The sequence below is a fragment of the Solea senegalensis genome, linkage group LG4 (genome assembly GCF_019176455.1).
Source record: "Solea senegalensis isolate Sse05_10M linkage group LG4, IFAPA_SoseM_1, whole genome shotgun sequence".
NCBI lineage: Eukaryota > Metazoa > Chordata > Actinopteri > Pleuronectiformes > Soleidae > Solea > Solea senegalensis.
Window position 1 is genome coordinate 25,615,783 of NC_058024.1, and position 14,446 is coordinate 25,630,228.

The 14,446-nt window shown below is 39.4% G+C and overlaps 2 protein-coding genes across 3 annotated transcripts; both read right to left on the minus strand.

The window, feature by feature from the left end:
* Positions 1-1,418: 1,418 nt before the first annotated feature.
* On the minus strand, positions 1,419-5,553 carry gpr61l (G protein-coupled receptor 61-like). Its single transcript, XM_044024680.1, has 2 exons — positions 5,411-5,553; positions 1,419-3,281 (listed from the first exon to the last, which is right to left on the minus strand). The coding sequence occupies exon 2, from the start codon at positions 3,215-3,217 to the stop codon at positions 1,925-1,927; it is 1,293 nt and encodes a 430-aa protein (XP_043880615.1). The 5' UTR covers positions 3,218-3,281; positions 5,411-5,553; the 3' UTR covers positions 1,419-1,924.
* Positions 5,554-6,028: 475 nt separating this feature from the next.
* Positions 6,029-13,554, minus strand: parp3 (poly (ADP-ribose) polymerase family, member 3). 2 transcript variants are annotated; one of them, XM_044024409.1, is made up of 11 exons: positions 13,446-13,554; positions 12,989-13,202; positions 12,786-12,911; positions 11,719-11,898; positions 11,481-11,613; positions 9,922-10,145; positions 9,675-9,830; positions 9,501-9,587; positions 9,231-9,408; positions 8,987-9,130; positions 6,029-7,059 (listed from the first exon to the last, which is right to left on the minus strand). In XM_044024409.1, the coding sequence occupies exons 2-11, from the start codon at positions 13,172-13,174 to the stop codon at positions 6,884-6,886; spliced, it is 1,590 nt and encodes a 529-aa protein (XP_043880344.1). In that variant the 5' UTR covers positions 13,175-13,202; positions 13,446-13,554; the 3' UTR covers positions 6,029-6,883. The 2 variants fall into 2 exon arrangements, with proteins under 2 accessions (XP_043880344.1, XP_043880343.1); XM_044024408.1 differs by having other exon boundaries at positions 12,989-13,188; positions 13,446-13,553.
* Positions 13,555-14,446: the final 892 nt, after the last annotated feature.

The window sequence follows — 14,446 nt, forward strand, 5'->3', positions numbered from 1 at the left end:
GTCGTCCAAAATTTGACCAAAAAGTCATACTATAGTATGTTGTCCAAATTTGACCAAAAAGTCATAGTTAGCATGTCGTCCGGAATTTTACATAAAAGTCATACTTTGGTATGTTGTCCAAATTTAGACAATAAAGTCATACTATAGCATGTCGTCCAAATTTTGACCAAAAAGTTCAACTTTAGTATGTCGTCCAAAATTTGACGAAAAAGTCATTATTTAGTAAGTTGTCCTAAATTTGACGAAAGAAGTCATATTATAGAATGTCTCCAAAATGTGACAAAAAAGTCATTGTATAGTATGTCTTCAGAAATTTGAAAAAAATTCATACTATAGTCAAACCAAAGTGTGTCATCCAAAACTTGACCAAAAAGTCACAGGTTAGCATGTCGTCCAAATTCTGACAAAAAGTCAAACTATAGTATGTCGTCTAAAATTTGACAAAAAAGTCATAGGTTAGTATGTCTTCAAAAATTTGATAAAAAAATCATACTTTAGTATGTCGTCCAAAATTTGACGCAAAAGGCATAGGTTAGTATGACTTCACAAATTCGACCAAAAAGTAATTGGTTAGTATGTCGTCCAAAATTTGATCAAAAAGTCAAACTATAGTATGTCGTCCAAAATTTGACAAAAAAGTCATAGATTTGTATGTCTTCAGAAATTTGACAAAAAAGTCACACTTTAGAATGTCATTCAAAATTTTACCAAAAAGTCATAGGTTAGAATGTCGTCTAAATGTTGGACTTTTGGACAACATACTAAAGTAAAAACGTCATACTTTAGTATGTCGTCCAAAATTGACTTTTGGACAACATACTAAAGTAAAAAAAAGTCATACTTTAGTATGACGTCCAAAATTGACAAAAAAGTCATAGGTTAGTATGTCTTCAGAAATTTGACCAAAAAGTCATAGGTTAGCACGTTGTCCAAATTTTGACAAAAAAGTCATTGGTTAGTATGTCGTCCAAAATTTGACAAAAAAGTCAAAAAAGTCAGATTTTTTTTTTATCATAGAAGGGCAAGGAACCATAAAGCTCATAAAGCTAATAAAGCAACAAACCTCAGAGTTATTTCAATGAGTGCCTGGTAAAGGGTTAAACATAATTTTAGACTTTGGTTGCAGCACCACTCCAAAAGCAGCATTTATCATCACTTGTGCAAATGCAATAAATGAGCTTTGCAAAAGTTTGGTTTTGTGTTTCTTGAGGCCATTGATGACAGTCACACACCGGCACTGCAGTTTCCACAAAGCTTGTCATTTTTTACTCACAATTCAGCTTTACCAAACCTGGCTGGATGATGGCTCCTCCAACTAAAAGAAAAACTGGAGAAACGGTGATGACAGTGCATCACTCACATTACATCACTTCCCAAATATACAATATAATTTGTCTTTGTTATTTTAGTGAACTCCACATTTACACATTTATAAAACATTTATACAAAAACAATAATACAAATTGCTGTACATACATCACATCTCACAATTGCTGTGCAGTTCTCAATGTTATTGCATTTGTGCCTCTATTAAATAAACTCTAATTCAAATAAATACATTGCTAAACGACACACTTTTATAACTATTAAACGGTAAACGGCACTGGGTGTGCGGAATGTAATTAAAGGCAATGTTTTTTAGGTCTGTATTAAAACCACACTGACATGTACAGATTATTGGTCACAGTAATGGTTCTTCTTGTCAATAAAGGCCACTTCTTCAGGCAATTTCAATGTATAAGTGATGGGGAAAGGAATCCATACAAGTTCAGTACTGACAGGGAACAGACGAACTGTGAAGGAGGCTAATAATCCTTTCAAAGGCTTGTTAGTAGAGATGTGAAATGCCAATATATATCCTTAAATAAAAGTGACTTGGCATAATGTGTTAGCATCACAGTCCATAGCTCGTGTTGGTCAGCGCTTAAGGATGTTCCTTTGGTATTTGTCCGGGAATATTTATCTTCTGGCCTAAGGTGTTTCTGGGGCTGGAGTTGGCACAGCTGGAGTGGGTTTCAGGCGTGCTGCTAGTTCTGTGAATGAACTGCAGGAAGTTCTCCTGAAGGGAGCCCTCGTGACTGGATGCCCCAAACTCCACAGGCTGGGTCAAGCAGCAGCGTCGAAACTTCACCAGCTCCTCTCGGATCTGTCTGTTCAACATGCCGTAGAAGAACGGATTCACCGCAAAAGAGGAGTAAGCCAGCCAGGTGACAGCCTCCTCCAAGTCCCCGGGGCTATGCATGGAGCCTGTCATGGACATTTGTAGGTGGAAGATAAAGAAGGGTAACCAACAGACCAAAAACTGGCCCACGATGAACACCAAAGTAAGTGCAGCCTTGCCTCCGCTGAAGGCCCTCTCTGGGGATAGTCTTTGGGGCAGACAGCGGGCGGTGGAGATCATGGTGGTCTGGCTGTTGATGGAGTCTGAGCGATCCTTAGCAGGGGTCGTATTTGCCCATGTTGGCACAGCGGGGACTTGCTGCAGGGCTGCAGTGCGTGCTACTTTGTAGACGGCACAATAAACAGCGAAGATAACCGCTACAGGAACCAGGAAACAAACCATAATGAAGAGCACAGCAAATACGCTTCTCAGACGACTGTGGCTTGCGTGTAGAGAACAATGAGCCGCCGCGATGGAGCTCTGGTGTCCATAAGCCGGCCACCCGAACAGCGTCACCAGAGCCACGAGAAGAGACTTGAACCAAATGAGGAGCATCACACCAACAGCGAGGTTGATGGTCATCTTGACTTCGTAGCGCATCGGGTGCACGATATAGAAGTAACGCTCCACACTGATGGCTGTGATGGTGAGAATGGACATGCAGATGAGGAAGACGTTAAGAAAGATGTAAACCTGACACTCGAGAACAGTGAACACCACGGTGCCAAAGAGCGGCGAGCTGGATATGATCCCCAGAGGCATGAGGAGGATGGCACACACCAGGTCCACCGCACACAGGTGACACACAAACGCAAACCTCTTCACATGAGGCGCTCGAGCGATGGCCACCATCACACCGGTGTTGGCCAACAAGGCGATGAGGTTAAGGGTCACCATGCAGAGCAACCCGAAAAGGTCCTTGATCTGTGACTGGGAGCTTGTGACGACGTTCACATTGGCAGGCACGGTGGGATTGAGCTCCCATAGGGCGGTGGTGAGATTTGGAATGGATTGGTTTGGCGGTGAGGCGAGCATGGGAACAGTCTTGTCGGCCATTATTCACTCACAGCTTCCTCCATTTGTTTCTCAGATCTCTTCATGTTTGGATGTATCGTACAGTCTGTCACAAGAAGAAGAAAAGACAATCTGGTGTCAGGAGCAGGTGAGCTTGCTGGAGTTGGTCAGCTCTAGCAATCCATCAAATATCATGAAAATAACTTCCAAAGATATATTAAAGCTTTTTACTACTACAAGGAAGTTAAGCTTCAATATGCAGGACCATTTTCTGCTATTTTGGAAGTTTTGAGTATTAATATGTCTTTCATGACATGTGCCTGGCAGCCAACAAAATTGGATTAGCTGGAATCTCAGTAAATCACTTCTCATCGGCTAAATTTGGAGAACTCTTAAAATAATTAGAAGAGAAGTTATCAGAAGATCATGGAAGAAGTTTAATAAGTCCCTGAACTTCATTCATGTCAGATGAACAACAAGGAATTAGAGTGGATCATTTGGAACGATATGCAACCATGTATGACCTGGTCACATCTGGACTTGAAAAAACCCACTGTACCACAGCAGGGATCACAGCAGGTGACAGGGAGGGGGAGGAGGCAACAATCAAATGTCTCTGACTCTTAGTAGTTACATAAAAATCATGATCTGTTACAAAAAAGGATGACAACCTTGTTTGACGATGCCTATAATCAAAGGACAAAATGAAGTAGTAATGATGTAAACAGTAAACAAAAGTAGACGTGCAGGTAAGTAAGGTTTTCATGGGCAAATCGAATAATACTTGGAAAGAACATGTCTCCATAAGTCAAGTTTCTAGGCCAAGATATGATCTATTTAACTTTGGATTGTCTATTTCAGGGGAATCAACTAACAAAGTTAAAGGATCAAAGTCCTGCTCCCCAAAAAAAATCCAATACAGAAAAAGGCTAAAAATATCAGGGACTGAAAGTGATCATGTACATGACTGGTAATCACAGCTTTAGCCTTGATAATTATATTTATTTAGGAGTGGACTGCTGGAGGTCAGGACAGCACAAACCTTCTCGTCCACATCAACAGGGTGAGAAGGTGAAGTCAGTCTCTAGCTTTAAATTCCTTGGCTCGACAGTGACGGAGGAATTTTTCCCCTGGGCATCAACAACAGTGGCTCCATATTTAAGGACACGGAGGGAAAAACCTGCTACAGAAGCCTTTTTGATAAACTTCTGTCCTCTGCACAAAGCCAAAGGAATCATTGTGAGCACCATCTCCTGCTCCCCACAGCATCCACACCAGAACCACAGAGACACTCAGCACCTGTTTCAACTGTTACTGTCAGGGACAGATGTTCACAGCTGTCTGAGCCAGGATTACAAGGACATCGTTTCATTCCACGAGCCATGAAACTCAACAATGTCCCTCCCCTCAGCCCCCATCCTGGTTCTACTTCCCACCTATGACATGGAAGTATGAAAACTTCTACTGAATACTTAAAGGTGCAATCAGGATTTCTCTATGGCTAACGATGATGATGATCTTGAGAAATCTATTCAAGTTTTTTTTGGCTTATGTGTTTAGCTGATTTTCTTTCCCCATCTGATAGTTTCATTACCAAATGACAGACAAAGTGTCTTAATTTAACATTCAGAAACTTACATTAATAAGTGCAAATCAGCCAGTTAATTGAATAATAATTATTGTATATATGTTTAGGGCTGCAACAATTATAAGATTAATCGATAGTTTATCGATGACTTGATTAATTGTTTTTCTTAAAAATGAATACAAGCTTTTTAATTTTTCAGCTTCTTAAATTATATATTATTATTATTATTATTATTAATAATAATAATAATAATAATAATAACATTTTCTGGGTTTTTTTCTCCATTTGACAAGAAAAAAAAATCATTAAAACAAAAGAGATTTGAGAACATCATGATTTCCAGGTTTCAACATTTTAACTACATTTTATGGACAACAGAATAATCGATTAATCGAGAAAACAATCGACAGATGAATCGATTCTGAAAATAATTATTAGTTGCAGCTCTATATATGTTACATTGTATTATATATAATAAATATCACTCTATATATGCAGGAGATGGTGTACTATGTGAACTTTGAACTTGCATCTTACATAATGCAACTGACACCAAATATGTCGTCAAGAATAAAAAATGCAAATAGAATAAATCATAATAATAAATCAAAACATAACAAACCTTATTTCTGCTTGTGCATACTTACCCATATACGTCCTCTCTGTCTAGACAGGTAAAGATCCAGGCAACTCGTCGTATGAAGTTTGAAAATCTCCAGGTGTCCAGTTCCTGTTGCACATCACATGCATGTGTCTCATTAAAAATCACTGATCGCTGGTTCCATGGTGATTTTAGATTTCACCACCCCTCCTCTAGAAACCCTCTCATTCCCGTCTTGTTCTGTGTTTGGCAGTGACAGTCACACATTGTATTGTGTGTGTGTGTGTGTGTGTGTGATTGTCTGTTGTTGTTTTTTTTTCATACAGACACACAGTCCACTGTCCACAAGCAGAGCTCAGTCTCCCCTGGGTCCCAAATGACACCAGTTTAAAAGGAAACACAGTTGTCTGTGCTCAAGTCATATTAATTACTGGAGAAGCTTGCTTTCTTGCTATTTGTAAAAAAACTTTTTTTTAGTACATGTAGATTAGATAATATGCATTCACATTTAATGTTAATATTTAACACATTAATACAACAATTACTATTTCTACTACAATGGTATAATCACCCAAAATTACCATTAATAGCAGGAACACAAACAAGTCTCTTAAAGCTCAAAATAGAAGAAAAGGAAGGAAAAAAAACTGAAAATACAGAGTAGTAGTAGTAGTAGTTCCTTTAGTATATTTATTGATCATTGGTTCAAGCAATGTCTGAAGCAATTTACATTCAATGGTAGTTGCTCGCTACTGACACCATATGGTGAAATATGGTACCACCGCAATGTAGCTGGAAGACCTGTTGGGGCATGAAATCCGGCCAAAGCTTCTAATGACATTCATTATACCACGTCTTTGCTCTACAGAAGCACTTTTAGAGCTCAGAAAAACAGATGGATCCCGGTACCAGTGATGAGACACATCTGCAAACATTCATCCACCTGTACACATCCTGTGTAAGGGATACCATTTATTCAGTTATATAACCACAACAGCATGTGGCAAATTCCTTCACGACATCCAAGACTCTTTTTTTCTGAGGGACAGATTTATGTTTTCATTTCCCCTCGGATTACATATTGCAATGTGCGCAAAAGGTAAGCAACTCATACCAGAAACTGCAATGCCAAATAACAAAATAAAACAACAACAGGTGCAATAATATGACATTTCGAAAAAAAAAACAAAGATAGTGCAAATGTTTACAAGCCATTATTTGATTATTACAAACCAAGATCGGGCAAAAGTAGTGAAAGGACACGTTCTCTGTCATGATAACAACACAAGATAGTGCGAGTCGTCTATAGACTGACGTTTTACAGGGTGCAAAAGATAAGGCACAGATAAGGTATCCATAATGCAATCGTCTCCACAATTACTTATTAAAAACAATCACCGTATTAGATTATGAAAAGCACAGCCAAACTTATGGCTTTTTTTTAATGAAGCTCCGCATACAGAAGGATTGAAAGATACTTCTCTTTCAAATGACCTGCCTGTTTTCCTTTGAGCTGGATTTAGAACTTCATCTTCAGCTCCAGCAGGTACCGCATGCGACACTGGTTCTCCCTGTAGACGAGATATTCGCTGTTGCTGAAGTGGGAATCTGCGTACTGGGGCTGCTTTATGGGTTTACCCTGAGGCACAGAGACATCCTTGCCCTCCAGTTTGATGATGACGTCCTTAGAAGGATCTGAACAGACAAGACAGGTAGAAAACTATTTTACTGTACAAATAATGCAGCACGGTACATGGACTTGAGCTTCATTTAACACTGGGGTTATTCATTTCATTCGTTGCATGTGCCAATCCCAGCTGATGAAGAACCATTCACTCACACACTCACAATTTAGAGAGTTCAATGAACCCCTGCGTGTTTTTAAACTGGTGGGAGGAGACCAGAGTACGCACAGAAAACTCCACCCAGAAAAGGTCCAGACTTTGACGGGAAACCAGCAACCTCCAAGTCTTTTTAATGCTTGTTTATGTTTGATAAACACATGTTCGACCTCTGCTGGATAAATGTTGTATAGGTCAAAAAACCCAACTGATATTAGTATAATATTATAATATATATACATATGCTACTCATATGTAAATAAGACCATAGTGCTAAAAACATTAGGACAAATTTTGAACTATCTTGACTGAACTTAATGCAACAGTTATATAGAGCTGAAGCAATTAATCAATTATTAATCGATTACTAAATTAATCAACAACTATTTTGATAATCGATTCATCGGCTTGAAGCTTTTTTCATGATTATAACAATATTCCGATTTTTTAAGCTTCTTAAATGTGAGTATTTTCTTCATTTCTTTGCTCTGGATAACAAAGAAATCATTCAAAGTGAATCATTTTGGTTTGTGGACAAAACAAGACATTTGAGAACATCATCATTTCCATGTTTGACAAACACCGATCAACATTTGTTAAGGTTTTCTGATATTTTATGGACCAAATGATTAATCGACAGATTATTCGATTATGAAAATAATTGCCCTGGTCTCTCTCTTATTGCCCCATTTCTCCTGCCAGACATTTCTCTCTGTTACTGAACTGTGAGGTTTCTGTTCACCTCTCTCTGTTTCTGCCTTCAGATTCTGTGTGCTGTGAAACTCAAGAGCAGAAGTTCTCATAAGGAATGACAACATTTCTGCATTAACCACGCCCACTCCAAATTTCTGTCCAATCACGCAATAGTTGTTGGACATGATGTGTCACGAACAAGCTGCAAGAACTCCCAAACGAGGGCTGCGAAAAAATAATGACGTCATTCTTTTCTCATTCTGTTTTCTCTCTCGCAGCCCTGGGAGAGAGAGAGAAGACATTTCTCTGTAGTTGCAGAGCCACATTCAGGCCGTTAGTCACAACATTTGCAAGTCAAAGGCCGGGCTCAGGTGTTCACCTTCAAGTCCAACGTCATCCTTTCATGAATCAAGCAAGTCAAGTTCTATGAATACAGACGATCAAGATGATTTCTCAGATATTCCACATTTCCAAGTTCATTTTGAACTTCGAACAGCAACAGAAATCATACAATGTGAGGACTGCGTCATGGTCCCGTACAACTCAATTGTTGTTGAATAATTAACATTAAGAAAATGAAAATAAATGAAACGACAGAGCCTAAAATGTAAAGAATACTGACATTAGGCTAAAAAATGGCAGCTTTCACGCACTGATCGCTTAAAACAGCCGAGTTCCCGGCTCATCTTCCTTTGTGGGATTTCAAAGCGTCAAATCGGTTGCCAGGTTTGTATGCAAAGCCGCAAAAAAATTACACCCAATGTTTTCTGTGTTTCAAAGACAAATTGTAGTGGTATTTGAGAGAATTTAAATATTCCATAAGTCAAGTCATTTCAGATCATTTTAATCAAGTGCAAGTCGAGTCTTTTAGCGTTAGTCAAGCAAGTCTCAAGTCAGACTCCAGTCTAGTGTCCCCCTCCTCTGATAGTAAGTGAACATTTTCTGACTGACTCACGTGCATCAAACGGACCTTGATACCGTTGGCTTCACTCTAAAACCGCGATGCAGTTTAGGATTATTTCACATACGATCGTCCTTCGACAGTTCCATGCGTCTTAACTGTGAGTGAAAACGTGAAGGTGTTTTACCTGGTTCCACTAGCCCTCGTGCCACCACACTGTCATAGCCTGCAGGAGCCTTTCTTAGGCTGCCGTCATCTCGGATGATGGTGTGTTCTTTGCCGAGGGCGACCTCGTTCAGGAACATCACTCCAGTGTTCTTAGAGGTTCGTACTGAAAACAGATGAGAGAAAAATGTGACTTTTCCTCAGGTGTGCCATTAGGATTGCAATCACATCATTATCACCTCCTTTATTATCCCATACAGCCTCACCGTAACCGGCAGATTTGCTGTTTTCAGACGCAAAATAGATTCCACGCCCGACGCGGCCTCCGGAATGAGGCATTATCCTCAGACCGCTCTTCAGGATGGCTGCCACCACCGCTATGTTTGTACCATGCCACAGCAGACGGCGGTTCTCCAGACCGTCATTTGCTTTAAAGCGCTCACCCTGTAATGGGCAATAAATGCATATAAATGGTATATTTGTGAGAATACAAATATTTGTGAGAATATTGTATTAAACCATTTTGTGGCTCTTACCTCCGACTCCCGATCGATTTCCCAAACATTGACAATTGTTGGTTTACGATTGGGGCACAGTGTTGCTTTAAGGTATTTTTCTATGACCTTTAAACAGAGGGGAAAAAAGCATCACTCACAACAACAGAGCACTCTGTATCCATTAAGTGCTATGATCATTTATGACATGAGTACCTTGAACGTTTCTGTATCCTTGTCCAGTAGTGAGAGTTTGCATTTGAGAGAATTGTAGTCTTGGTCGCGAGGGTGAGGAACCTTCTCGATCATCTCTTCCTGAGCCTTCTCCGTCTCTGACTTCAGAGTCTGGGCAAGCTCGATGTCAGCAAGCACCTTTACGCAGAAAGAACAGTGACTTTATACCGCGAGAACATCACTCAATGACACCACGTCCCAACAGTAATGTGGAGACACTAAAACTCACCATAAGCATCTCTTTCTTCTTCTCTACGATCTCTTTGTCGTCGATGGTTGGCGGTCTGTTCCGCCCAAAGTTGTGAGGGATTGTGGTGAAGAACTTGGAGGAAAGCTCCTCCAGGCGCGCTCTTCCACTCTTTTTGTTCATGGCGGCCTCAAGTTCCTCCAGCACCTCAAAGCCCTTTGCGATCTGTACCTTACTGAGCTTTCCCAGAGGCATCTTCTTGATATCTGTAGAAAAGACACACCCACACACACACACACAAACACAAAGTTGTCATTTTTTTTATTTTGTTTGTTTTCGCTATAAAAAAAATGTGTGCATCTGTTCCTTCGGTTGGGTACAAATTAGAACTGAAACAATTACTCGAATAATCGATCACTAAATGAATCATCAACTATTTTAATAATCGATTTATCGGTTTGAGGGTTTTTTCATCACTTAAGTAAGATTTCTGGTTGATTCAGCTTCTTAAATGTGAATATCTTATAACAAAGAAATAATTCAAACTGAATCATTTTTGTTTGTGGACAAAACAAGACATTTGAGAAGATCATCATTTCCAGGTTTGACAAACACTGAACATTTTTCTACATTTTCTGACATTTTACGGACCAAACGATTAATCGAGTAAATACTCGACAGATTACTCAATAATTAGCTGCAGCTCTCGTACAAAAATTTTAGAATAAAATATGCAACACTGGGAATTACGTTAGAAACGTGTTGACATTGCTGAGAAGAGAAGTCTTGTGTTAATACAGACTTTTACACACAAAAAAAAATCGACTATAGGTTAAGTGCCAAGTATTTTGTGTGACCTACTCTTACACGGGTTTAAGAGAAGCCTGACTTTCTTCAAACTTCTTCTTAATGTGATTACTAAACCAGTGTTTGTTCTACTGTTTCACCTCCAAAGATATCTGCAGTGTCTGTTACACAAGGTTTATCCAAGACAATCTGCTTCTTCCTTTTTATCACAGGTTGTTCATCTGTTCACAGCTTGTATGAAAACAGAGAAGAGAACTAAAGTGGAACTAACTGCTGAAGTAGACATTGTGTTACCTCAGGCTTATTGCGCTTGCTCTTTTGTTTTGATAATCAAATAAATCAAATAAAGTGTGATTCATATAATGTTATGTTGTCCACATTCATTTGATTCCTCATCAGGATAAACACGTAAGAGTTGATTTACGTTGTTAATATGGAATTAAAAGCTCTAATGTTAGATTTTTTTAAACTGCATGGTGCAAACAGTTTTTCCGGGTGATCACAGAAGTTAGAATACAACACGTAACAATGAGGACTGTGTTAGAAAATGTGTCGACAATGCAAAGCTAAAGTGATGTCGTTAGGTTAGGTAAAAGCAGACGTCGTCACCCTCTGTAGCAACAAATCAATCCTTTACACGCTGCACTCTGCACCTTTTCATCTACAAGACTGAAAGCTGCATTACTAAACCCAGTTTAGAGCAAAAGATATGTTACTCAACAGGTCAGTGTACGCATGTTCGACGACTGCCAACATGAATGCATTCAGGGCCGGGCTGACTGAGACACACCTACCTAAGTTCATACATTCCATGGCCTCCTTGAACATATCGTTGCTGAAAATAAGCTCAATGAGGTCTTTTGTAGCAGCATCAAGGGTGCAAGGCAGGACATTTTTAGCTTCTTTCTTTCCGTCAACGACGTCCACCTGCAATTGAAAAATGTGCACACACAGTTCTGAAAGTTTCAAAATATCTGACACATTGAATCCATGGCCTCACATTCAAACTTGGTCCTTTTTTAATGAGATTACCTTGACCTCAGCATCTTGCTCTCCGTCCACCTCAATCAGAGTGTACTTCCCAGAGTGAGACACAAAATTTGTGCGATCGCTCCAGTTGTTCTTTGTCTTGTCCTTGAACTTTTTCTCAAAGTCCTTGACAGCTTGCTCGAGCTTGGTGTAACAGTTAAGTTTGGATTGGCCCACTTCGCCCTGAATTTAAAAATGAAATTAGAAGACAGTCAATCAGACATTATCGCCATTATTATGGTAATTTAACTAAAGATCACAAGAGTCAATAAGGATCAGGACATGGATTTTCACGACCCGAGACCCAAGAAACATGGACATATATGGCTCTATTACATGAACTGCAAATTAGAGCTGAAACAATTAATCTATTAATCGATTACTAAATTAATCGACAACTATTTTAAAGTCATGTTTTTTTCATGATTAGATTTCTGATTGTTTAACGTGAATATTTTCTTCATTTCTTTGCTCTGGATAACAAAGAAAAATCATTAAAAGTTAATCATTTTGGTTTGTGGACAAAACAGACATTAGGGTTATTTACCCTGGAATAATCTATATTTTAGCCAAAAATAAAAAATGTTCATGAAATGAGCTTTTTTCATCAAAACGCAGGACATAAAAAATCATCAACTACTTTAGTAAGTTTCATACATTTATCCAAAACAAGTCTCCAATTGCTCACACACTTGACATTTTCTTAGGGTTGATATTGATGTAGTGGATTAAAATGTTGAACAATTAAGTCATTCTTGTGTAAATACAATCAAAACCTCTTTACACAAGAGGGGTATATTCTGGCCAAGAGGGGTATATTCTGGCCTAGGCTAATTTATTCTCTGGGGTTAAAGCGGCATAAACCATAATATACCCGGGGTATAATCTAGGCTGCTTTAACCCCGGGTTTATTCTGGACTGGGGGTTCCCAACCTGGTCCAAACAAGGGCCTTTCTTCATGGAGTTTGCATGATTTCCCTGTGTGTGTGTGTGTGTGTGTGTGAGAGAGTTATGGTATTCTTAGTTTGGTCAACTACACTAGGAGTTTACACAAAGTGGGACAAACTTACCACTCTTCCCCATCTGTTCCACGTATAGAACTGGTTGATTTCTTTAATCACTTGAATGACGTAAAACTTGTTATTATTGTGTCCAACGTTTGTCTGATTCAACATACAATCGTAGTCCTCGTGAATCTGGAAGGAGAAACAACACAATAAGGTCTGGGCAGCACATGTACATGAGGATGTCTTAATCTTAATCTTAATCTGACCTCTCCAGAGTCTGACAGCGAGCACTGCTCGTCCACCTTCCTCCTGCCTTTGACCTGAGGACCTGCAGCCAGCAGAGCCTCTTTGGCTGAAGTGAAAGCATCCTTGGGCTTCGGCGCCTCTGGCTCCTCCTTCACCTTCTTGGCACCAGCCTTGGCAGCAGAAGCAGCTCGTCTCTTTGGTGCCATTCTGATGGAAAAGCCTGCGAAGAAAAAGCTGCTCGTGTTTGTTGGACATGGACACGATGCCTGGACAAGCTCAGACATGCCCCTCAGCTGACATCTGGTCCACTGCATTCACAAAATATGACTACGTACGTGAACGGAGCAGTTACAGTGCGCAGTATTTGTATGAAGCAATACAACAATTAAACCCTAACAAACTGAATAAGAGTTATTTTTCTGTGATTTCTCTTCCGCATATTATCACCAAACTACACCTTTAGAGAGACGAACTCACCTGTTTGAGGCGTGACAGACAAACACAGGTTCGCTTTACAGCTGGAGAACGAACAAACACACGCGACCGCTGATGATTTCCAGGAAGTTTCAGTCGCTACAGTGACAGGAAGAGGCGGAGCTACACTGTCTTTTCTTCTTCTTCTTCTTCTTTTTCTTCTTGTTGCTGCTGCTGCAGTTGTTGTTGTTGGACTTGACTGACGTCGAGACAGAGTGAAGAGCAACACCGCCATCTTGTGGCCATGTGTGTTCCTCACATACAGCAGTCTTCACATTGACACGTAACATTTTGTTTTGTTTATGGACCGTTGTTTATTTTTTGTAGATCTTTTGCTACAATAATGTTCAATTTAGAAATAAAAACAAATTTTGCCCATAACATTTTAAAAATCTAGAGGCAGTTTTTGTCTCTGTTTTCTTTTTATTATTATTACATATAACTTTTTACAGCCTTTTTATTTCATTTTGTGGTAGGCACAAAAACAGTTTGTGTCCTTGTTCAGACACGTGCACTTCTCACAGTAGACATGACATTTCAATGTACTTTCTTTTCCCCTCTCCTTCTAATCAGTTTGACATCTAAAAATACACATACATTGGTTAATATAGCATAAAGACTTTCCTGCTAAACGGGTGTGGATGATTCAATGACACTAGCCATTTTCAAAAGGCCAAAATAAAAACCTTCCACTGCCTGCAGTGGAGTGACAGAATACAGGAACCAGATGATTTACAAGAGGAAATAACTGCTCAGGTTAATTGATCAAGATATTTACTACACAGAAACCTGTGTAGTAAATATGATACAAATGGTTTTAGACGCCCCGAGGAGCAAACTACTGCCCAGTTAAAACCATAAAAACATAACAACTGCAGGGTAACAGGAGGAAAACTTTCATCCTCTTGTTCAACATGGTCTTTTAATAAAGTAAGAATGAAATAGTCCCAGAGTATTGTAGTTGCTGCTCGTAGAGCTGCACGACAGACAGCGCCCCCCACAGG